Genomic DNA, 25,221 nt, shown 5'->3' with positions numbered 1-25,221 from the left:
ATATCCAGGTAATTGCGTGAACAAAAATCACTGTAGTACAATTGAACAAATATACAAGATCTGTCATCTTTTTACATGTTAGATCAATATTCTTATTTCTGTTGGTATATCTGTTTTAGTAACATATAATGTTTCTTTTGTTGTTGTTGTAAGAGTTGAACTCAGGGTCTGAACAATGTCCCTTTTGCTCTAGGCTAGCACTCTAACACTTTGAGACACAGCACCACTTGCAGTTTTTGGTGGTTAATTGGAGCTAAGAGTTTCATAGACTTTGCTGCCCAGGCTGGCTTTGAACCATGATCCTCAGATCTCAGCCTTCTGAGTAGCTAGGATTACAGGTGTGAGTGAACAGCATCTGGCTATGTGATGATTCTTACACCATGAAAAGAAAAGATCCTTAAGATTTTAAGATACTTATTTTTTCAAAAAGTTCTCATCTTTTAACTCTTCAATGTGGGCTCATACAGTGTGAAAATCATTGAATAGAAAGAGATAAATAGATATTCTCAATTGAAAGAATATACAAACCACACTTCTCTATTGGTAACCTCTGCATTATTTTAGTTTTACTTGGATGTTCTCAGTTTGGGGCTCACTTAAATCTTTACTGTATTAGAAGGTTAGGAACACGGAAGGAAGCCAGGTTCACTGGTATAAGCCTATAATCCAATAGGCTAAGGGAGGTGGGTCTTGACTACAAAGACAACCTGAGTAGCATAGCAAGACCTGTTACAAAAGAGAAGAAGGAAAAAAAGAAAGAAAGAAAGAAAGAAAGAAAGAAAGAAAGAAAGAAAGAAAGAAAGAAAGAAAGAAAGAAAGAAAGAAAGAAAGGGGAAGGAAGGAAGGAAAGAAAGAAGGAAAGAAAGAAGGGAGGGGAAGGAAGAAGGGAGGAGAAGGAAGAAGGGAGGGGAAGGAAGAAGGAAAGAAGAAAAGAAGGGAAGGAGAGAGAGAGGAGAGAGAAAGAGAAAGAAAGAAAGAAAGAAAGAAGTAAGGAAGGAAGAGGAAGAAAGGAAAGAAGGAAGGAAGGAAGGAAGGAAAGAAGGGAGGGGAATGAAGAAGGAAGGAAGAAAAGAAGGGAAGGAGGGAAGAGGTGAGAGAAAGAGAAAGAAAGAAAGAAAGAAAGAAAGAAAGAAAGAAAGAAAGAAAGAAAGAAAGAAAAGGAAGGAAGGAAGGAAGGAAGGAAGGAAGGAAGGAAGGAAGGAAGGAAGGAAGGAAAAGTAAATAAAGGTGGAAATACAACCAGCTGTTCTGTGGTTAAGAGGCTTAATTTAATAAGAACTTTTTTTTGTGGGGGGGGGGTCCAGTCGTGGGACTGGGCACTGTCCCTCAGCTCTTCAACTCAAGGCTAGTGCTCTACCACTTGAACCACAGCGCCACTCCCGGCTTTTTTTCTTTTTGCTTATGTGGTGCTGAGGAATCGAACCCAGGGCCTCATGCATGCAAGGCAAGCGCTCTACCACTGAGCCACCTTCCCAGCCCCAAGAGGCTTAATTTAAGAAGAATTAAATTATTTGGAACAAAATTTAGTTGATCTTTAACTCATTCATCTTTGTCATTTCACCTGTATAGATTTATTATTTATATTAAGGTTATAAAACTAAATATCTTGTTGTCACATAGAATTGTAAATTTAGGCCTCAAAAATATATCATCTAGGTTAAGTTCCTTCAAATGACATTTTTTAAATACCCAATTATTCAAAAGAATAACCCTGAAACATTAAGGAAAGCTATATCTGCATGTGGGTAACCCAAACACTCATGTCCTTTTTCTTTCCGTGGCCTGAGGACTAAAGAATCTTGGTAGATAAATCAAGAATTGGACTCTATTGCCTCAAATATTGAGAGTTCTGGATAGAAGACAAAATGATAATAGCAGAACGGAGGGGAGATCCTTGGAGCCCAATAGTAATTTCGAAATTTTGTTCCATGACAAGGTAGGAATGCAAGAACGTCACCATTCCACATTCCTTTGCCGGTTCTGCCAAGGGAGGTGTGGTCATGTGGTAAAGCGTGGTGAAGATTTAGTCAGCTGAATCAGAGCTCTGCCAGAGGGCTCTGCTTCTCTGTATCTCAGGGAGCAGGCTATCTCAGGCAGCAAAACAGGGCTGTGTATCTGCAATTTCTAATTATAGGATGGAACCCAGACAGGGCTTGATGGGTGGTTTGGAATCAACCTTCATCATTAGTTCTTTTACCTTTTACAAGCACAAGTCCATTCATTGGCAAAGACAACTTATCATTACAGCTCTTTGGAGTTTCTATCCAAGACTAGGAAGTGTGGAGTGAGCAATCCTAACAGTAACATTAAAGCACTCCTAGTTCTAGATAAATGGATATCTGTCATATCAATGCTAAAGGAATATAAAGCAGTATGATCACCTTTGTCTTATTTTTTATTTTATTTATTTTTATTTTTGCCAGTGCTGGGGCTTGAACTCAGGGCCTGGGCACTGCCCCTGAGCTTCTTTTGCCCAAGGCTAGCATTCTACCACTTGAGCCATAGCACCACTTGCGGCTTTTTCTGTTTATGTGGTACTGAAGAATCAAACCCAGGGCATGCACTAGGCAAGCACTCTACCACTAAGCCACATTCCCAGCCTACCTTTGTCTTATGAATATGAGGAAAAACATCAAAAAAAGAATAGAAGCAGTTGTTAAAGTTTGGCTCAGGATCCAGTATAGAGCACTTCCTTTGCCTTCATTCACTCAGATTATTTATAGAGAAGGCAGACTATAATGCCCTTCAGAGCAGACCAGAATGAATGATCAGTTATCATCTTCTAAGCTTGTAAAAGGAATAGTGCGTAGCACATAAACGGTGCTCTGTTGAATGTTGAATGAATAATCAAAAGCAAAAGACTCACTTGCTCTGTTCTTATTTTAATTATACTTTGCAGGAAACATATTTAAAGATACAACTGAAATTGAGGTTGTGCTTCAGTGGTTTAAGGCTTGATTAGCAAGTGTAATGCCCTAGGTTCAAGTCCCATCAACAGCAAAAGTTAAAATTAAAATTCACTCTGTATGAATTCAGCTATTTGTTGGTAATATAATGATAATTTAACTGTTACAATTGAGCCAAAACTCCACTACTTTGATCATCTGAGTAGAAATCATTATTTTGTGATTTCAAGTACATTAGGAACTCTTTTATTAAATATATGATTCTTTAATGAGAAAGCAAATCTGGAGTGAATTGACCCAAGAATCCTGTTAAAACTCTAATGATACATTGTCCAAGAAAGTGCTTTGTGAAGTGATCTGAGCTTTCTGTAAAGCACAGTATCTGAATAGGAGCTAAAGAGACATTGCTTAAGGTCAGGTCTGCTGCTTGCTGGTTATACACCCATGGATGAGCAATACCAACCCATTAACACTTAGCTTCCTTATACATAAAGTGGGAACCTCAATATATGTTGGCCTTCTCCTTCTTTTTTTTCTTCTACTCCTCCTCATTTTCCTCCTCCTTCCTCTTCCTCCTACTCTTCTTCTCCTTCTCCTTCTTCACTTCCTTCTCTTCTCCTTCCTTCTCCTCCTTTTCCCCCTCCTCCTTCTCCTTCCTCTTTTCCCCTCCCACCCCTCCTCCTCCTCCTCTTCCCCCCATCAGAGGCAATATTTTTTCTCTTGCTGTTTATCTTACTACATATTAAGAATGATAAGAGAAAAAATGAGGAAAAAACAAAATAAGTCAACATGCTACCAAATCATGTTCTTTCAGTCTCCTACCTTGAAAGATCTGTAAACTGCTCTCTTTCAATTTTCCATCCTGAAATTGATCCACCTGCCTATCAAAGTAACTTATTTAGGATTATTGAGTGACCTAATTCTTTCTCTTATCCCTTGAACAGTTACCTGTGATATCTGAGGTAAAGTTAAGGGCTAGGGGCTTTTCAGAACTGAGTTTGGCTGAGCATTTTAGCCTTAGCTTTGAACACTTCTTACCCCTCACCAAACTACTTGGTCATGACTCAGCAAAGCAAAGATTTCAACAAACGGAGAAAACAAGTCTGATAAACCTCAGTTTCTGTCTGAGAAATATCAGATAACCAGATTGAAAACACATAGATTTGTATGTATGTAGATTTGATAGCCAAAAATAGTACTTTTTCCCCTAACTATTTGAAAGCAACTAAGAGATAGACACTGAAGTCTGGCAGAAGAAGAAAAAAAATGTCTTCTTCATGACCATAATGCTTACAAAGGAGGACTTGATTTAGATGCATGACTTTAGGACTTCCTCAAGGTGCGCTCCACCTGCCAGAGTGCAGATCCCCACCAGGGCCTGCTCTGGAAACAGCTCAAAGGAGTCAAACAACTTCAGCTTCTGAGTTTGGCTGGCTGCCGTCTGAGAAGAGTTGATTTCCCAACACACCATTGAAAGAACTACCTCTTCTCCTCAGGGACAGAGTGAGTCAAATGGGGGCAGGAGGCCAAGAGGTTTTCAGCAACTGATGTCCAGACATGTTAACATGCAACAAGGGAAATTGGCCTGCCCCATCCCAATATCCTCTGATTGATGTTCATGTGGGTAATATTTCCCATAAATGGCCAGAAAACTGGGTCACAAAGATATCCCCAGCTAGGCGCCAGTGGCTCATGTCTGTAATCCTAGCTACTCAGGAGGCAGAGATCTGAGGATCACAGTTTGAAGCCAGCCCAGGCAGGAAAGACCATCAGACTTTTATCTTCAGTTAACCTCCAAAAAGCCAGAAGTGGAGCTGTGGCTCAAGTGGTAGAGCCATAGTCTTGAGCACAAAAGCTAAGAGACAGCTCCAAGGCCCTAAATTCAAGCCCCAGGACCAACGTGCGTGCGCGCACGCGCACATGCGCACACACACACACACACACACACACACACACACATATTGTGTAAGTGTGAGTGGATCAATCATTTGATTTCCCTCTCTAATCCCCTCTGTTCTATAAACACTAGTGCTAGAACAGGTATTTAAATAAACCTTACTTATACAGATTTTTAAAACATTTAAGCTTCTAAATAACTCTACTTATCTCCCTTTTAGTTGACTCAATTAAACTTATAATGTATTTATTAAGTCTCTGCCAAGTATGAAACACTATAGACTATGAAGGCTGTATTTACGGTGGTTCTTCAGCCTTTCCATCCTTTCTCAAATGGAATAAAGGAAACAAGATGAAAAGGAGCAAGATGAAAAGGAGCACAGACAAATATTTACAGTTGTCTAATTTCCAAATGTTTTCTTGAAAATTAAGGGACTACTCACCCAGAGTATAAAACATTTGCCTTCTCTTGTCATCAGCATCAATTAGAGCCAAGATACCAAGGGTGAAAGGTCATGGACATCCTTTGGAGGCCAACAATCGTTCCTTATCTCTTAGATATTGCCTCATCTCACTAGAGCTTGTGATTGGTAAAGAAAGGAATTGGGTGGAAGTGTTTGGATGGATCATTCGAATTCATCTCCACATTGCAAAACAACATAGGGAACAAATAAGATTGTCTCATCTCTCTGAATGGAAGTAACATAGTTAATCTCCTATCCTGGATTCCTGAATTTTTCTTTATTCTTTGTTCAAAACATATATTGACATTGTATATTCTAGCAACTTGTTCAATTTTCAGTGACCAAATTCTGGAAGGTTGCCTATATTATTAATCCTTAACTAACAATATTTTTAACTTCCTATTATCTTACATCTTATCATCAAGCATTAGGTATGACTCAAATTGCTTAAGGATTCATATTCAGAGAGAAGACTCAGCTTCACGTTCATAGCTCTACTTTTGTGGAGGAATTTGCAATTTTGCTTCCCTATTTCATTCCCACGTACACTAAATGATGCCCATAAAACTACTAAAATGTGGAGTAGAGCTTCACATCCTCTGAATTCTTCCTGATTGCTACATTTCTTTCTCTTCTTCCTCTCACTTTCAGGTGTTTATTAGATTAATGGTAGACATAGCATGTAGTTTCTATAGGGACTTCCCATTTTCATGAAGCAAATGCATGGCCTCATGCTAATGCTGGTATTTCTCCTCAGCAGAGCGTGAACAAGTTAAGGTTATCTAAAATTCTTTCCCTTGTGTATAATTTTCTATTTAATTGTGAAATATCATACTGAGTGACAGTAGTGATTTTTTAAGGAAAAATACTTGTCATTTATGAGTACATATAAACTCTTTGTTTCCAAATGCTGTGAGTTAGGAAAATGACAAAGGGACAACACAGTCCAGAGTCTAATCACAGCAGAATCAGCATGCAGGACTGCGAGGCTTTAAGAAACTTATATTTGCATACTTTGCTTTGTAAATTGAGAGAGAAGGAAAGATAAAGAGAAAAGGAGAGAAAAAGAGAGATAATGACCCAGAATTTTTAAATATCTGTGTTTACTAAGGACCTATGGGAAATAAGACAAACAAAAGGGAATCATAGATCATGGAAACCGAAATATTGTAGAAACTTTAGTAAAACAGTTTACATACTACATTTTTAACATTTCAAAAAATCATTTATACTTATATGATGCAATGTGTATTGAGTATTGAACAGAATTTAAAAAGAGGCTTTCATATGTTTAAAAAAATACCATTAGACTTTAGAAATAATATTTACTTCTTTTAAATCTCATTTTTTCCTTTTTCTCAAAATGTGTGGGAACTATAAAAGTAAAAGAAGCCTTATCATGAGCACATAGCCAGAGTCACTAACCAGTTAGTTGGGGCTCTTCTGCAAGCATCAATTTAAACCTATCTGAGAAGTAATCAAAAATCCTGTAATAAAACCCTGCCACTATCACACACTACTATACCCCTACATAGGATCCATTTTTATAATATATGTTTGTTCCATTAACTATGTCCATTCAAGGCCAAATCAGAAAAAATACTGATTGTTCCATATAAAAGTAAGCAAGCAGAAATATCTATCTATAGTCATCTAAATGGATACATAAATACAATTAACATGAAGAAAAGTATAAATATAGATATGGATGTAGGATAGATACGCCCTAGGTAAAAGATACAAATGAATTCAAGGTAGAGTTAGCTAAATTGATGCATGCTAGTTTCAAATGTAAGATTTTGTCCTAATACCCAAATCTGATGATTTTAGAAGACCCAGAGCCAATAATTGGTAGACCAGATAGATAATGTAAGCTATCCAACAGGGTAAAGGAGTTTGTGCCAGAGAGAGAGAAATTCTCTCCAATTTTGCAACAAGGCAGCAGCAGGAAAGATGTGGAATACAGCTTCCTTCAATGTTGGCTCTGGAGTCTGGCTTAGACTCTGCATTTCTGGCTTCAAGTTTATTCCACGCCAACTCTTGTCTCATATCTGTACCCTACAAGAACCATAGTGTAGAAAATATGTCCCAGCATACCTTTGACTGCTGCCACATTTGCTGTATATTTCAGTTTAACATTTGTTCTAGGAACAGATTTCTTAATTAAGAAAATCAGTGCAACCTAAAAAATGCACAGATCTAAGGGAAACATCACTAAATCAAAGGGCGATTATTTTAGAACTTTCATGGAAACAAGACATTTGTATTCCTTGTGAACATTCTATCTAGGCAGAATTCCACAGTTCAAAAGTCCTATCTTTACAGTCAACTTCAAAGCTTCTATTGTAAAAATAAGATAAAAGTGTGACATCACTTCCACGTTTCTCTATACATTCAAGCAATTACTCATTTTATATGTCTGGTGAGACAAGTTTTGTTTGTGGTTGCTCCATTGCTTTTTTCCTCACTCCTAACTCAGTGGGGATAGGAATGAGGATGAATAAATCTATGAGGGCCACCCAGGCTGTGCTCTTCCAGGCTGAAAAAAGACTATAGAGACACAACAACTAAATGAAACACATGTTCCCAAATTGGATTCCTCAAAGAAGCTTATTGGGATAGTTAAACTTGAATGGAGTTTGTGAATTCAATGTGTGTCAGTGATACTTTCCTGATTTGGGTCCTTGTATGACAGTTATCTAGAGAATGTCCTTGTTTGAAGGATTACACAATGAAGTATTCAGTGGCCATGAGCACTGTGTGCATAACTCAGAAAAAAAAAATGTTCTTTGTTTTTCCTTCTTGAGGTTTTTCTGGTTGATCATTGATTTTCCTAGGTTCTCTAAATTAACTATTCTATCGTCTGAGATTAGTTTTATGTCTTTTTTATTCTATATCTGCTATTTTAATTGTTTTTCCTTACATCGCTAGAAAAAATACTTGACAGAAGCAGAGATGGTGAGCCTCATTCCTAATTTTAATAGATATAGTGTTAATAGTTTTTCCTCACGTTGGTTACAGACTCAAAATGGCATGTCAGGAAGCATGCATTAATTATTATTTTTTGAGTGTTTTTAATTTTCTTTAATGAGTACTGAATTTTGTCAAAAGTTTTGTTTTGTTTGCATCTTTCAATATCCATATATTTTTTCTTATTATCTATTGGTATGGGATTCATAATAGATTTCTTTGTAATGAGTCATCCTTGAATTCCAGAGGTAAATTTTATCTTGTCATGGTATATCTTCTCAGTGTACTATTGAATTTTGTTTTCTAATATTGAATTTAGTGTTTTGCATTGGTATTTGGTCATTGCTTGTGAACATGCTTGCACATTTAAAATCTTTTTCCTCTGTGTTATCTTTAGGAAAAGAACTTCCTTGAAAAGGAATTTGGTGATAACAGAAAGGACAAGGCAACTAGTAGAAATAGAGCTGGAGAGACTTGACTTAAGACTCATAAACCTTGAGGACATTTCTGCTCATTTCCTTTCCTAACTGGGTAACTTTAGACAAGATATTCTTCCTCTTCTCCCCTTCATATAGAAGAATATATCACAAAAGTGGTGTGACAAAGTTTATAGGAAACAGTTGCAATTAACACAAGGTAGACTCACATAAACATTGGGTATTCTCTTATAAATAACTGTTCCTCTTCCACTGCTTCTCACAATATAATTAATACACCTATGTACAAATACTAAAACAACCTCAGGAAAGACCTGTTACGTCAATTTTAATAATCTCCAGCATTTTGCTCTGATGACTAGGCCACAGAAAAGTTTTGTGCGCAAGGCTTGTGTTTTATATTTCCTTTTACAGTTAGCACCTTCTAGTCTGTAAGTTGTATTCACTCATTTCTCAGTGGATGTCAAGGGGAAGAGGGAACTGTGAAAGGAAATGGAGAATAGTTATTAAATGGAGAATTAGTTATTACATGGAGAATTGAGTCAAGATCACATTTCCTGAAAGAACCATCCTGGCAGAAGATAAGTCTGAGCATTGTCTCCATAAAAGAGTTGAGAACAGTTTTTTTTTTTATCTTCTCTTCTGTGTATAATTTTTTCATATGGAGTGTGAGGAAGAAATGTGTTTCCCTCCTGAACTCTCAGCTCTTTATCAGTTAGTGTTCTGAGCATTAGGAAATCACTCTATACAGAGCAAGGGACATGCTTCTAGGCCTTCCAAGTATGAGTATCTGACAGTAGGATTTCTGATTGAGAGGATAAGAATTCTCATTCATTGATGGATTCATCTACAATTCTTTCTTGTGGATGCATTAGATTCGTAATTCTCTATTAGAACTACAGAGATAAAAATTCTGTCACCCAAATGCTATCATAGATGTATCTGGGAAAAAGAAAAGGCCTTAAAGATGCTGGGATTTGTACTAAATCTAGAAAGATGGAGTTAAATGGAAAAGCACTGCAAAGAATGCAAAGTGCAGATATTAAGCCAAGGGACTGGGCATCAGTGGCTCAGGAGAATGAGATCTAAAGACTGCAGTTCAAAGCCAGCCTGGACAGGAGAGTCCATGAGACTCTCATCTCTAATAAACAACTCAGAAAAAGCCAGAAGTGGCACTGTGACTTAAGTGGTAGAGTCCTAGACTTGAGCAGAAGAAGTTCAGGGACAGCCTGAGTTCAAGCCCCAGGTATAGGAAGGAGGAGGAGGAGGAGGAGGAAGAGGAGGAGGAGGAGGAGGAGGAGGAGGAGGAGGAGGAGGAGGAGGAGGAGGAAGGAGGAGGAGGAGGAGGAGGAGGAGGAGGAGGAGGAGGAGGAGGAGGAGGAGGAGGAGGAGGAGGAGGAGGAGGAGGAGGAGGAGGAGGAGGAGGAGGAGGAGGAGGAGGAGGAGGAGGAGGAGGAGGAGAAGGAGGAGAAGGAGGAGAAGAAGCAGCAACCGCCACCACCAACCCAACCAGTTCTCTGTCCCATTATGTCTCTACTTCTTTCTTTTTTTTTTTTTTTTTTTTTTTTTGGGCGGTTGTGGGGCTTGAACTCTGGGCCTGGGTGCTGTCCCTCAGCTCTTCAGCTCAAGGCGAGCGCTCTACCACTTGAGCTACAGCGCCACTTCCGGTTTTCTGGTGGTTTATTGGAGATAGGAGTCTCATGGTCTCTCCTGCCCGGGCTGGCTTTGAACCGCGGTCCTCAGATCTCAGCCTCCTGAGTAGCTAGGATTACAGGCGTGAGCCACCGGCGCCCGGCTTCTACTTCTTTCTTGTTGTTGACTTTGACACTCTTTCTTGTTGTTGACTTTGGACAACTTCTTTGTGTTTTCTTTGTGCCTTAGTTGCATTCTGCAAACCACCAGCTGTCTTTCTATACTCAATTCTATCACCAGTAAAGTCTTTCCTTCCTATTACATCAAGAATAACTTAAGGGCTGGGAAGGTGGCTCACTGGTAGAGTGCATGCATTAGGCCCTGGGTTCGATTCCTCAGCACCACATAAACAGAAAAAGCCAGACGTGGTGCTGTAGCTCAAGTGGTTGAGCACTACTAGCCTTGAGCTGAAGAGCTGGGGGACAGCACCCAGGCCCAGAGATCAGGCTCCATAACTGACAGAAAAAAAAAAGAATAACTTAAACAAGTACTGATACTATTACAGTATTTGAAAAGAAGATGGGAGTTAATCACTCTTTGGGTTACATTTCCATTATTGTAACTTTCTACAATATTAGTTTTCCTTAGACTAATTCCTCATTGATTACATGAAAATAGCAATTCTTAGTCATAGTTATTGTGAGAATGCAGTGAAAAAATATTTGCATAGTACATGCACAACAAATGCGAGGGATTTATCTGAAAGTCAAAACTGAAAGTCAAAAATTCCTCAGGAAGCTACTGAGAATAAAGATGCTGGTTTCTTTCTTCCTAATATGGAATTTTGTCAAAGTTAAAAGATGCTATAGCAACAAGGTTCCTGAGAAAGTTATTGTTAAATAATAGATTCATCCAGGTGCTAGTAGCTCACACTTGTAATCCTACTTACTTAGATAATTGAGATCTGAGGATCACAGTCCAAAACCAGACAGGGAGAAAAGTCCCCGTGAGATTCTTATCTCCAATTAAAAAACCAGAAAACCAGGAGTGGAGCTCTGGCTCAAGATGGTAGAGTACTAGCCTTGAGAAAAAATGCTCAGGGACAGCAGGCAAGCCCCAAGTTCAAGTCTCAGGACCTATTTTAAAAAAATAGATTCAGAATGAAAAATAGAAAATAAGCAACAACACATCCTAACAAACACAACTAGACCAAAAAAACTGGTCTTTCTTTTGATCTCTAGTTCTTGTTATCCAAATTTCATATTTCCATGAACAAAAGACAATTGTAGTCCAAATATATTAATTGGAAAATTCCAGAAATAAACAACTGATAACTTTCTGAATAGTACAATTACATATCAAGCTACACAGCCCTTCCTGCCTGGATACAAGTCCTTCCTTGGTCCAGTGTGTCCACACTGTATATGATACTTACCCATTTATACTTAGTAGCTGTCTGAAACACTATATTGATTGCTGCTGCATTGCAGTGTTCTTTTGTTCTTTTATTCTTGTGTTCTTTTATTTTCTTTAGTAATGGTTTCCTCACACAGGAGTAGTGATAGTGGTGATTGGATATGCCAGTGAGGAGCCATAAAGAGCTTCTTTTAAGTGAAAACATGGTATCATTCAACCTAATAAAAGTATGGAGGCTGAGATCTGAGGATTGCAATTCAAAGCCTGTTTGGGCAGGAAAGTCCATGAGACATTTATCTCCAACTAAACCACCAGAAACCCAGAAGTAGTGCTGTGGCTTAAGTGGTAGAGTACTTGAGGAGCTCAGGGACAGTGCCCAGGCCCAGAGTTCAAGCCCTATGACCGACAAAAAGAAAAGAAAAGAAAAGTAGGGAGAGATAAAAGACTGAAGTTGCTAAATAATGAGTTATTTTGACAGAGTAAAAGCAGAAAAAGTCACATTCATACAGTATTTACCATATATTATTACAATTGTTCTATTATTAATAAAATAGTGCCTGATTTATAGATTAAAATTTACTATAGCTATGTATACATGTGAGAAAATATAGTGTTTACACACACACACACACACACACACACACACACACACACGATAGTTTCAATACTATTTGCATTAGAAAATATCTGTATTTTTTCTATCCCACAGTGTGCTGTTGTTGCGGTGATAGTAGTGGTGTTGAAGTAGTATCATTCTACAGGAGAGTAAGTGGTGAGATAGTATGGTGACCCAGGATGTCTCTTTTTCAACTTCAATAGCAGTGTTTCCCAGATGGTGAACATCTGTGTTTCACAAATGAAGTTCTGTTGACCTTCAGTTTTCAGAGGTTGGTTCAGCTTCCCAACCATCTCTCTTGTCTTGTTCCGTACAGGCTGGCTTCAGTCCCAGTGTCTCCTTTGAGACTCAGCAGAAGCTTATGATGGAGGAGAAAGACACACAGAGAGAGGAACCCAAGGAAGATGGAGGTACTGATGCATCCCATTTTGGTGAGAACTCAGTTGGTGAGTACTTCATTCACAGATGTACAGCAAGTATTTGGAAGTGTATAGAGGGAGGGAGCTAGTGTGTACTGGTATAATCCTAGGAGTCTAGGTGTATCTTGAATAGATATGGAAGATAAAAGAAATGCCACAAGACAATGTGAAGTATGTTATCACTTAACCACCATGAGGCGTGGAGTTGGGAAAAAGCTTTCTGAAGAGGGTGATTTTTGAATTGACTATTATTGGCTAAACTGATCATGAAGAAAGAAGTGAATAAGTGTTATACATATGATGACTGCAAACAGTTAATGGTGGTTGAAACATTCCTTTTTTTATAGGAAGAAGAAGAAGAAGGAAGTGGTAAACTATTAGATGAGGGGTGGAAAATAACTCGGAATAACCAGATGGCTTATTTTGTTTATTTTCATGCTAAACTGAGAATTCCTGTCCTATTTTTATCCCAAAGGCTTTGGAGAGTCAAGGAAGAATTCTAAGCATTGAAGAGATGAGATTAGGTTATCATTATTTGCCACCAATTTGTGGACTTATTCAACAAATATTTACTCCTATGCCTGCCTTCCTGCACTGGGAATATAAAAGTAAATAAGATACAACCTTTCCAATCTAGAATTTTTTGGAAGAGAAGGAGGGAAGAAAAGAGTGACAAAATAATTGAAATTGTTATTTAGTGCTATTGAGACAAGAAGCTTTAGGAAATTATAATTCCACTGTCTGACAAGAGGATGGATAGTTAGCACTATCATCACCATCAGTAAGCTTCAAAAACTAATTGTCCAGCAACAAACATATATCCTGGACTCCTGGACTCCCTTATGGCCAAATACCCATGGTCTTAGCTTGGGTACTTTAGATGCTTTCTCCAAATGTGGATCTTAGTATCCCTTTGGGCCCTCCATATTCCTTTGCTTTGCTTACTACACAGGCAGAAGCGTTCACTCTTAGGCTTAATGAGGCTCCATCATTGTCCACCACACACATTCACCTCGGGCTTGTTCTTGGCCATATCTAGGAGTGAAAGTTGAAGGCAAAGAAGATGGAAAACTAAGGGATATTTAAGACATACAAGTGAAGGTTGAAGATAAAGCCCTGGTGTTAGAATATGTGCTTAGCATGTGGCAGGTTCTGGGTTCTGTTTCAGTGCTATATAATTTGGCAAAAATTAATTGGCAATAGATTGGTTAATAAAGAATGAGAGGCACAATAAAAATGTCAGATTGTGGAGGTGGTTGACTGGCTGTAATAGACTTACTTCCAGACCCCCAGCGGGGGCTACATGCAGTGTTTGGGAAGTTTGAGTCTACTTACCTAAAGGACATCTCTATGTGGATATGGTCTGCACCCTCCTCCTTGTGTATCTGTCTGACTTCCTTGTCCTGAGAATCTCATGGGTTGGAATGAAAACCAAGGATGAATATTTCCAGTGAAAAGAAAGCATCAACTGTGCATAGTCATTGAACATTTAACATGCAATACTAGTAACTTTCTTTGGATAACTATCAATGAAGTATTCATCACATGTAATGATAACTTCATTGATAGGGATCCTTCACAATTTCCTGTATAAGAAATGTTCTACCTGGGGCTGGGAAGGTGGCTCAGTGGTAGAGCACTTGCCTTGCATGCTTGAGGCCCTAGGTTCGATTCCTAAGCACCACATAAGCAAAAAGAAAAAAGCCGGAAGTGGCGCTGTGGCTCAAGTGGTAGAGCGCTAGCCTTGAGCTGAAGAGCTGAGGGACAGCGCCCAAGCCCAGAGTTCAGGCCCCAAGACTGGACCCCCCCCCAAAAAAAAGAAATGTTCTACCTGAATAACTACTCCAACAGCTTGTGAATGTGGCACAACGCTAGCTTTTAACAGGAAGAAAACAGAATAGTACATCAGATTTGCCTTGATTACATTGCTTGTCAAAGTTCAACAAACAAGTAGAGTGAGACCCTTTTAGGGCATTTCCTTCTGCCAGAGCTCCAGTTCTGCAGTGGAGGAAAGAAGGGAGGTATCCTCAGACCTTACCCGGTATTTTGCTGGGGGATGGTATTTTGGTGGTACTTGGGCTGAAACTCATTTAGGGCCCTGTGCTAGGCAAGCGCTCATTTCTTTTGCACTTATTTTTTAAAGAGTCTCACAGTTTTTAATCTAGGCTAGCCACCACATCCAATCCAGCTAGAATTACAGGCATGAACCACCACTCTGCACCCTATCTGGAATTTTATTTAGAGGAATAGGAAATAGAGTCTCAGAAGCTCAGCCCATACTTCTGGTATAGAAGAAGAGTATTACAGCCTTTAAATACAACCCTATTCACTTCTTGACCATCAAATTCATTTCAATACATGTAAATTTTTTCTAGTGTATTGTTGGGTTATTATTTTTAGAAGGCTATATCTAATATTAACATTAAAGGACTAGTATATCAATATACCCATGTTAAAGTTTTGGAGATGTTTTGGGAATCAACCTTGGATAATCAAACAGAATAAATATTAAAGTTTTTATTGCTCATTTGTTTATTTGTCTTGGTCTCTAGTTCAACAATGGATAAATTTCAATCACCTTCATTAATCACATTTATTATGCACATTTGAAATATACAGAAACTTTTGGTTCTTGGGGATAGTCAGAAATCCAAATGAGCTCAGTTGGAATCAGCCAGGGCAGAAAACTTTGTGAGACTCCATATCCAAAGTAACCAGCAAAAACAGGACTGGAGGCAGGGTCCAAGTGGTGCAAGTACCAGCCAAACAATCAAGAAGAGAGAGCATGAAGGCATGAGTTCAAACCCCAGAGCCAATGAAAAGAAAGAAACAAGGAAGGGAGGAAAGAAAGAAAGAAAAGAAAGAGAGAGGGGGGGAAGGAAGGAAGGAAGGAAAGAAAGAAAGAAGGAAGAGAGGGAGGAAGGAATTCTTCAACCATTTAGAACTTATCCCAGACACTAATACTAAAGTCTGGTAGGAGCTAGGTGCCATATAATGATTTTTTAATTGACTTTATCATTCCCATCTGAATGCTAGTCTATGACTTTAGAGTTAGCATACCAGGGAGGAAAAAAAAAAAAAGATGCAGTAGGCAGTGGGCAGAGATTCAGCACTTTAATTGGAACTTCATGAATACTTTGTTGAGAAGACTTGACTTGAGATTCAGACCTTTAACACAGAAAATAGCATCTGTAGAGCTTTTAACAGTCTAAATTTCGTGTCTGGAACTCCTCTTCAGCTTTCCTCCTAGCCCTCTACAGTCTGTACTTCCTACACAACTCCTGGCTCTTCCTGCATTTATCAGGCAAGGAAGAGCCAGTGTGAGTGCAGAGCAAGGAAATGACATCATATCTAACATCCAATCCCTGTCTCCCCTCTCATGCCCCCCCCCAAGTCCTGCCCAGCTTCTTAGGCCTTATCTCCCCTTCTCCCTCCTCAAGAGCAGTCTGCTGGACAAGCTGGATTACTCATGGTTTCCCAAACCTTCCCAAGCTCTGTTCTCCTCCAGTGTTCATGCCAAGACCCCTGCCAAGAAAACACTTTTCCTGCAACAGGAAGGTCATATAAGCTGTTTTTCCTCATGGACTCATGGGTACAACTTCCCATTTTTCCATACTTATTTGGGTCATTAACACACACACACACACACACACACACACACACACACACACTATTGTCACATTATAATTACATGGAGCAATAAGGTCTTTACAGAGATGTACCATAAAATGCTTTAGTTTATATCTTTTACAAATATTCACCTGGTCTGCAACAAATGGATGCTTAGCAAAGTTGCCGTTTTTTGTTTTACATTTCAAATGTTTTGAATCCTGGTTCTTCTTCTGAACTGTCAAAACCCAAGCAGTTCCTTTCTCTTTTGTGTTTATTCCTTGGCCATGAAGCCAGGATTTCTGCTCTAATGTTTTCACCATGATGGGTTGCCTTTCCACAAACCTAAATAAACAGAACCCCCCCAACTGTGAGCCAAATAGACATCTTCTCTCTCAACATTTATTACCCCAGGTATTTGTTACTGTCATAGAAAGCCAGCTGACACAAAAGCCTAATAGAAGGTGTTAATTCTGTCAATACAAAACAATGAAAGCTTATAGCATGGAAACTGCATTTAAAATTTTAAGGAGTTTCAGGATAGGCTTGAGCAGCACTGTGACATTTAAATAGTATCTCAAAGGAAGGCCAGGTCTGCAGATACATTGGGAAGAGAGGAGCAGAGAATTGAGATGCCCTGAGATAGCTAGAAGCCTGCCTCTCTAGGAATCCTCTAGGAAATTTGAGGAGGGAATTGTGGTAAGAGCTCAGTGAAGGAAGGCAGTAGGAGATAAAGTCAGAGAATGACAGATCAGGTGTTTCCCTGGGCCCTAACAAAGACTTTAGCTTTGCTTGAGATAAAGCCACATCAGTGTTTGGAGCAGAGCAGTGGTTTGTGCTGCCAGAAGTTTTAAAAGGATCATTGGTTGCTGTGCTGAGAATATCCTGCCAGAGGATTGAAGTAGAAAGAAGGAAAATCCAGACAATGTGGTAGATTAGATCTGGGTGGGAATCACAGTGGACGTAGCTGAATTCTGGATTTACTTTGGAAGCAGAACAGGGTGGATTTCCTGATAGATTCGAGAGAAATAGAAGTCAGGGTTGACACCAAGGTTTTAGGGCTGGTTTGGAGATGAGTTGAGAAAGAATGGTTTGGAGGGGACAGAGGGAGGAATTTCAAGAATCTAATGTTGGAAATGTTTTGTGGAGAAGTCCATTACAAATACAAGTGCTTAGTTGTTAATCTCTAAATCAAGGAGAAGGAGAAAGGCTGGAGGTAAGACTGAGATAGTATTTAGTGCAGTAAGACAACCAGAGACCACCAAGGGAGTAAGAGTACATAAAAAAAAGTTCAAAGTCTGAACTCTGGACCCTCAGTGCTCTGACAGTATAAAGAGCAAAAGGAGTAATCAGTGGGTAGGAAGAAAACCAGGAAAGTATGATATGCAGTCAAATACAGTGTTTCCAGAAGAATGTGATCAAGTGCATATTACTGCTGACAGCTGTAAGGAATTAAAAGGAATTAAAATGAAAGGTGAAAAGCAAGTCCCCCACCCCCCTCCCAACCCATGCTAGTGCTCAAACCAAAGACCCTGCACATGCTTGGCTACGTAGTCACAGCTGGCTTAGAACCCCTTATATAAGCGACCTTGGCCTTGGACTTGTGTTCCTTTTGCTTCAGCCCCTTCTCCCCCCCAACTTGGGATAACAGGCCTGAAGGGCTGGAAAAAAGCAATCTGTTATTTATTTATTATCTTTTGAAGCAACCTTTTAATAACACCGCTTTATTTCAACAAGAACAATTCTAGGGAAACAGTAGGAACCAATACTGGCTGGAATAAAATGTAAAGGGAGAAATCAAGGGCAGCTTAACAATTCCTTCAAGTTTTGTTACAGCTGAACAGAAAGAAAGGACAACTAGCTGTAGGAGGAATGGAGTCAGCAATTTTTTTGCCCTTTAAAGATGAAATAATGAGAATGCTCCAATAAAGAGGAGGAAAGAGAAGAAAGAATTAATGAAGCATTTAACTATTGGATTTGCCCATGCATATTTCCACGGGCCAAAAATCCAAGACAGGGAGAGAAGAACAAGACCTACAACACCCTAAGCATTCTTTAGGTGAGGTTCTCTTTGAAATAAGCTGCCAGACTTTTCTTTACATGGGTGAAATGTTTATTAAACGAGCTATTTGTTAAGTGACTTGTGGGTAGGTTCATGGTATATTACACAGAAGCTTATTAACTTCCAGTGTTTATAGGATCTAAAACTTGCCTGCACACTATCCTAAGGTAAACCATTTGTTCTCCCTTGAGCTTTCTGGATGTTGTGAGTTCCTCCAGGTCTGTAATCCTCCTCAGGTGTAACCCCAGACTCTAGCTGGGAACTTTGAGGAGATTAGCCTTTCCCCCAGGCCAAGGTGAATTGTGGCCCACCCTGAGGGCCAGTCCATCCTTGTGTCTTGCTAGGATGCAAAGCTGGCAGATCTTCACATCAGCTGCGTTTTCATTGGTGGCTGAAGCTCAGAAGGAAAAAAAAAAAAGGTTGGAAAACGTAGAAACTTAAACCGCTACGAAGCCAACGGTACAAACGCTCTAGACCCCTAATCCTAGCCTGAGGTCGCCTACTTTTTGTTTGTTTGCCACTTGCATCTGGTAAACCTGACGCCCTTCCTTAACCTGTCCGGAGGAGGTGCCGTCACCTGGAGCTTCCACCGCAGAAACGACGTCACCGGGCTGGGGTAAGGAACTCATCACCCCGGGATGGGCATGCAACTCTCGCGCCCTTCTTCCACCACAGTGGAAAAGCCAGCCAGAAACTCTCAAGCCTGTGGCTGTGAGCGCGGCTTTGAGAAAGTGGCGCCGGGGGATGGGGAACACGCCAGGCAGCAGTGAAAAGCCCCAGCAGCAAGCTTGCCCGGGCCAGGAACGGTCTCCGAACTCGGGGCTCCAACCACCCAGGTACCCAGGCAGAGCTCTCCCAGGGGATCGATCGGGAGAGCGGGACCCAGCCGCGCCGAGCCCACCATCGCGGCCCGAGGGGGACCCTCCGGGGTGGTGGGACGCACCCCGCGCGTCTTCCCTGGCTAGCTGCGGACACCCGGTCACGCCGCCACGCCGGAGGAGGAAGGGTCGGTAGTAGATCCTGGAGGAGGGCGCAGCGCCGGCTGCGCGCCTGCGGGTGGCGCCTCGGGGACACCGCCTCCCCCGCCGCGGAGTTGGTCTCCGCCGGTTGCGCAGCGGAGGGTTGGGGGCGGAGAGGAGGCAGTGGCCTCCGCGGCCCGGGAGGGGCGCCCTGGCTGCGCGGCGCGAGGGCGTCGGGAGCCTCGGGTTGGCGTGCGGCGGCGGCGGTGGCTGGAGCTGCTGCGGGCTTGCAGCTGCATTAGGACCGGAGAGGGACCTACCTGAACCTGGGTCAGCCTAGAGGGCGGGGAGGCCCGGGGACGGCGGCGGCTGGCAAGGAAGATGAGATGGTGAGTGGGCGCTCGGGGCGCAGACTTTTTTTCCCCCCTTGGTTTCTCTTGCCAGCTTCAGGGACAAAAGCCCCGGCTGGGGTGGGCAGAGCCCAGAGCTGGGGACCCTGACCCCCATTGTGCATGAGTCTGGGAGCGTTGGGTGGACTTCCGAGGGCGAGGATTCTGGAGGGAAAGGGGTATCCTGGTAGAGCGATCGTAAGCCACAGGCGGCAAGTATTTGGGGGTTCTGGAGACAACTTTTGGGGGGGAACAACTCTAATGCTCGAGGAGAGAGCAATCGGGGTCCTTGGGCTAGATCCTTGGGAATGAGACGTCCGGCTGCTGGATGGGGGGAAGGACGCGGCTCAGAGAAGACCCTCTTCACTCACTTGTCTGGCTAGCTTGGCTTCGGGTTCTACTTTTGTTTTAAGACTAAGGCTCCCCATGGAGAGAGCCCCTCAAAGTTTAGGCGTGGCCGTCCCTCGCCTAACTTCGTGGAAGGGGAGCCCTGGGGGAGAATTTCAACTCTTTCACCAGCGCTCCGCACAGCACCGGAGGAGCTGATATTGTTTGCTGGTACATTGAACAACTTTGCTCGAGTAGTCATTACTTATTAAAGCGTCGTGGACCTGGCTAACTCCCGCCACCGCCAGGAAATTAAGAGGGCTGACAGGCTGTCCCTTCCTGGGCTGGGGTTTCCTGTTGGAAAGAGTTTTACTCTGGAACTTGCTTCCAGCGGTTCCTCCTTTACCTTTCTCATGTAAAAGAGGGAAAGGGACCACAGCTTTTGAGGCAGTCTGGCTCTGGGCTGTAGATCTTTGGCTGGCTTTGCCTTCTCTGAAAGTCTTCCATCTGCCCCGCTCTGAAGTTCTAGGATGCTAAACTAGACTCTTCCGAGCGCAGCTGGGAGGGGAAATGGAAGAGGCATGAAACTGTAGAGTCCTGTTAATGTAAATATTTGTCAGCCGCGTTTCCCTTCAGTTACATCAGTGTGCAAGTTACAGATGTAGATGTTCAAGTGTGGGATGTGAACTTTAAGCTCCCTAGTTCGGCTTTCTTTATACAGTTTGAAATTTGTCTCCCAGCTCTTAACACCTAAAGCAGTTTCAGAGATTCAGAAGGTTAACCGTTTGCCCTTGGAGCACTTGAATTCTTTGTTCGTGGTAGGGTAGCAACAGAGTCGTTGGCTTTGGGATAAATAAACCTTCAGAGTTATCCACTGTTTTAACAGAGTGGCCATATGCCTGGTGCCATTGCTCCCAATTGTGTAAATATTTGTTTGAATATAGAGCTAAGGTTCTTTGAAAAGTAACAGTTGTGTCTTTCATGGTTTCTGTTTTGTAGCCTCCACATAGTTGTTTATAAGGCTTTTCTCTTCTTTTACATTTACTGTGAACTTTAAACATTGTGCATACTTTAAGAAACTGCAGCATCTCAAAAAAGTGGATAGCTGGTAGGGCTTTTAATATCAAGGGAAGTTGAATCTTCCTTTTTTGCTCCCAGCTAGTGTCCCTTTCGAACCTTCTGAGACTCAGAGGCAAACCCCAGCCCAGATCACAAATGAAAAAGTGAGATGTTTGGTCAAGGGTAGTCATCATTTCAGTCCATTTGCAAGGTTCAATCTGTTGCTTATAGCTGGCAGCTGCTGTTCTTTGGGGGAGGGGGGATTCACTGTAGGGGACAGTCGCCAGGATCCTGAAGTAGGAATACTTGGAAAACAGGAATAAAACAATTGCTAACCCTTCTTTTCACCAACCTTACCTTGTCAAAGTCAACCGCTTTATCAACCTTTTCAGAACCATTTGTTTGTGAGTGCACTCTCTCTCTCTCTCTCTCTCTCTCTCTCTCTCTCTCTCTCTCTCTCTCTCTCTCTCTCTCTCACACACACACACACACACACACACACACACAGAGAATAGGGACAAGGAGTCTAAATGATTAAACAAAACTGTTTTACACAATCTTCTTCAAACCTGTTTTGGAAAGTTTATGCAGAGTTGGTTCTAAGTGCACTAGAGAAGTGACTTGAAAGAAGTGATTATTTTAGGAAACTTTTAGAGGGTAATTGAAGTTACGTTTGAGTAGTTGAAGTTAAGTTGTGCCAAATGCATCCCTTAGTAAGAAGGCTATATGCACAGGAATAACCTAGAAAACACGAGTAAAATACCTTTGCTTTATTTTATGTTTTGTTTTTTTTTGTATCAATACTGGGGCTTGAACTTTGGGATTGGACGAATACTTCTACTTGAGCCACACCTCCACTTCTAGCTCTTTTGGTATTTAACTGGAGATAAGAGCCTCAAGAGACTTTCCTGCCCCTTCCCAGTCCTCCCCCAAGCTGGCTTCAAACTGAGAGCCTCAGATCTCAGCCTCCTGAGTATCTAGGATTTCAGCTGTGAGCCACCAAAGCCTGGTTATATTTTACAATCTGACTGTTAAATCCCTGCTGGACTTTAGTTAACTGTGTAGTGGCACCCACAGACACCAAAGTGATGAGCTTTGTGAATTGAAGCAATGGTTCTCAGTTGGTAAAGGAAGAGTTCCAGGGGACAAGGACTGGCACAATGTGTTTTTGGTTGTCTCAGCTTGTGGTACTTGTGGTTGGAGAGTAATACTGGCATCTAGTCAATAGGGACTTTGGATGCTGTTAAACTTCCTACAATGCAGGGGATGCACAAAGAACTGTCCAGCTTCAGACTCTCTATTACCTCAGGGTTAGATATTAACAAGATTAGAGATTTTAATTTAATTTAAATCCTCTAAGAACTCACTTCACTGTTGTTGCTCAACACAAAGAGATCCTGTCATAGAAGCCTTTTTGGCTGTGGCAGACTCTTGCACTTGGCATTAAGTGTCTTAATGTACCCTAGTTGTGAAGGAAGTTGTGTTCCTTGATGCACTTGAGTTGGCTTAAAAATCACAGGAATTTTCAGTGTTTAAGCACAGGCGTGCCTCCAAGATCACTGAGTTCAAAGTTCACCCCTTTGATTTTTTTTTTCTTTTATAAATCAGATGCACAGATTGGAGACTTAAGAACTTAGGGGAGAAGGGACAAACATCATTTCAGGATGAGAGAATTTTAAAAAAATCAATATTTGGGCAAATGGGAATTAAAACAAACTTTAGGACTTGTTTCTACAGAAATGTTTCGAAGCACAGATCTTGCTCTGAATAGGTGGGGGTGGGAGAGAGTCATTAGCTATGATGATTGAACCATAAGCTGGTGTACATCCACCTCAAGAAGGAGATAATGCCATCTTGTGACCTGTGACACCACTTCTGAGTCCAGCTCCATCCTTTCCATAGCAAAATGGGTAACAGATGGCTCCACAGGCATAGCAGATGCTGCTTTTGAATGCAGGTACAAAACAGAACATTCATGATTTTCCATCTCTCCCTGTCTTATCAGTTACGAATAGAGCACATGAATGGGCAGGGTTGTCTTGAACAGAAGGGAAAGAGAGTGGCCTCCAGAATGTGGAGGAAAACAGCCACCTGGCATCCATCTAAAGAAATGATCATCCTTCGAGCAATTGTGGAGAAATCCACAAATTGGTTGAGTGGGTCTCGTAGATGAACTGAATTGCATAGAACTTGGATTGGGAATTACATAGAACTTTGATTAGGCAATTTAAACTAGGCTGCTTGGGGGTGGGGTTGGGGGGACTAGGTATCCAAAATACTTCTGGTGAAAAAAGAAATCTAACTGAACCACTGTCCAGAACAAGTCATTCTTCTATTCAATTGCACCTTCTTATATTTAAAGTCTCCACCATTCTGTTTGCTGATCATAAAGGAAACAATGAGTAGTTTAAAGTTATTCTTACTTTCCTGGGAAAGTTTAATAAGTATAGTACTTGTAAAACACACAAAAAAGTGTAATATTTGTGAATGGCTCTGTTACTAGAGAAGAGCTATCTCAATGAGTTTTTGATTATCAGAGGAGTTGTACAGGATCAATTACAAGCATATATACTCTCACATTTATAGTATGATGTTGAGGTTAGGCTAGATGAGGATGGATTCCAGTCCCGTGTGCCCAGTGGTTCTGCCATAGTAATGATTTTATCCACTCTTGAAATCTGGGAGAGTCTCACAATACCGAAGCGTTTCAGTGCCTTTTCTGGGAGAGGTCAGAGCTCTGAATGGTACTGAGGACGTTCTGATCATCTTGACAATCAGCCAAGTGGTTAACCTCAAAGCAAAGTACTTGTAATCTATTTAGAAATGACTCCAAAGCAATGAGTCTTTTAATAGGTCTACCCCCTGCAGGTTCTGCTCTAAGGAGAACAGGAGCCTTTTCATTACCACCTTCCATCTGGTCATTCTTATTAATCAAACCTCTCCCTGCCCTGCCCCCAAACTCCTCCCCCTTCCATGTTGGTACAGAAGACTTAGTGAATAATAATAATAAAATAATAGTAAAATCATGTCTGGAAATATTCATTAGAATTACCTTAATGTGACTTATCTTTTGAAAATAAAGCCAAAAAAAGTAGTTCAGGTTTTCAAATCTCTTTAAAACACTTACTCACTAAGGTAAATTTGTCTCTGTGACATCCAGGAATTTACCCTACTAGGGTTAATTGGCACACGGTTTTCACGATATTTAGGAAGGTTTCTTTGACATTATTGAAAAGCAGTTTTGTGGTCTATCTGTTTTAGAGGCAAGATTTTTAAGGTAGTGTGGTAAAGAAACCCAAGTATAATAATCCTATTTCTGAGGCGAAGGAATGCACTTCCCATATGAAGAAATGAACAAACTACATATAGGTAACAGGCTGTTGTATGGAGCTTTTAATAGATTTTTGTAGGAGCTTTCTATTTACTGTGTTAATAAGTTGATTCAATTAATTGCTTTTCTTCATTTTGCACCTTAAGAATAGAATCCAATCTTAAAATTATTCCTGACCCCCTTAAACAGGACCAGCCTTTCCTAAATCTTACTAAGCCTAGTGGAAAGTTGGTCTTGATAAATTTAGAATGTTTTTTTTTAAACCTCGTATGTGACTTCTGCAGATGACAATAGGATTATGGACATGACCTATGAAATAGCAAAAAAACAAAACAAAACAAAAAACCCCCAAAAAGCTAAGTGTTACAAAAGTTCCCTAAGAATTGTTTTGTCATGATTAGCCTGCTAAAACGAGCGTAGGTGAAAAGAAAAGAAGGCCAAGTCCTGCATTCTTCTGACCAATCCAGACGCAATCTGAATAGTGCTTTATGGCCAAGAGATATTCAGAAGGGACTGGAAAGAGATGTCTGGCTCCCAAAGTGCTTGCATCACTGCCAAAGTAGGTTTTCAAAAATAGCTTAAGATTTATTAAGGAAATTGAAAGCCATGGGAATGCAGACAAATTATTTCTTGTACAGCAGCACACTGAATCAACTCCCCGTACTATATTTCATTAACATCATTCTGACCAGTTATGTTATGCAGAAACAATTAACCATGCCCTTTGGA

At 40.8% G+C, this 25,221-nt stretch overlaps 1 protein-coding gene across 6 annotated transcripts in view; it reads left to right on the top strand.

Annotated features, from left to right (window-relative positions):
• The window catches only part of Phldb2 (pleckstrin homology like domain family B member 2), a 196,633-nt gene that overhangs the window by 79,953 nt on the left and 91,459 nt on the right, over positions 1 to 25,221 (top strand). For 4 of the 6 annotated variants that reach the window (XM_070030271.1, XM_070030269.1, XM_070030270.1 and 1 more), the window contains exon 3: positions 12,654 to 12,783. In XM_070030271.1, the coding sequence (XP_069886372.1) occupies positions 12,699 to 12,783 (85 nt within the window). In that variant the 5' untranslated portion in view covers positions 12,654 to 12,698. Of the gene's footprint in view, positions 1 to 8,633; positions 8,768 to 12,653; positions 12,784 to 19,613; positions 19,776 to 25,221 lie in introns of those variants that run through there. The other 2 variants (XM_070030266.1, XM_070030267.1) reach the window with 2 other exon arrangements.

Source organism: Dipodomys merriami, unplaced genomic scaffold (assembly GCF_024711535.1).
Source record: "Dipodomys merriami isolate MVZ:Mamm:240054 unplaced genomic scaffold, mDipMer1.0.p SCAF_2, whole genome shotgun sequence".
Taxonomy (NCBI): Eukaryota; Metazoa; Chordata; class Mammalia; order Rodentia; family Heteromyidae; genus Dipodomys; species Dipodomys merriami.
Note: the sequence above shows the minus strand (reverse complement) of the source record. Positions and strands in the feature narration are given on the sequence as shown.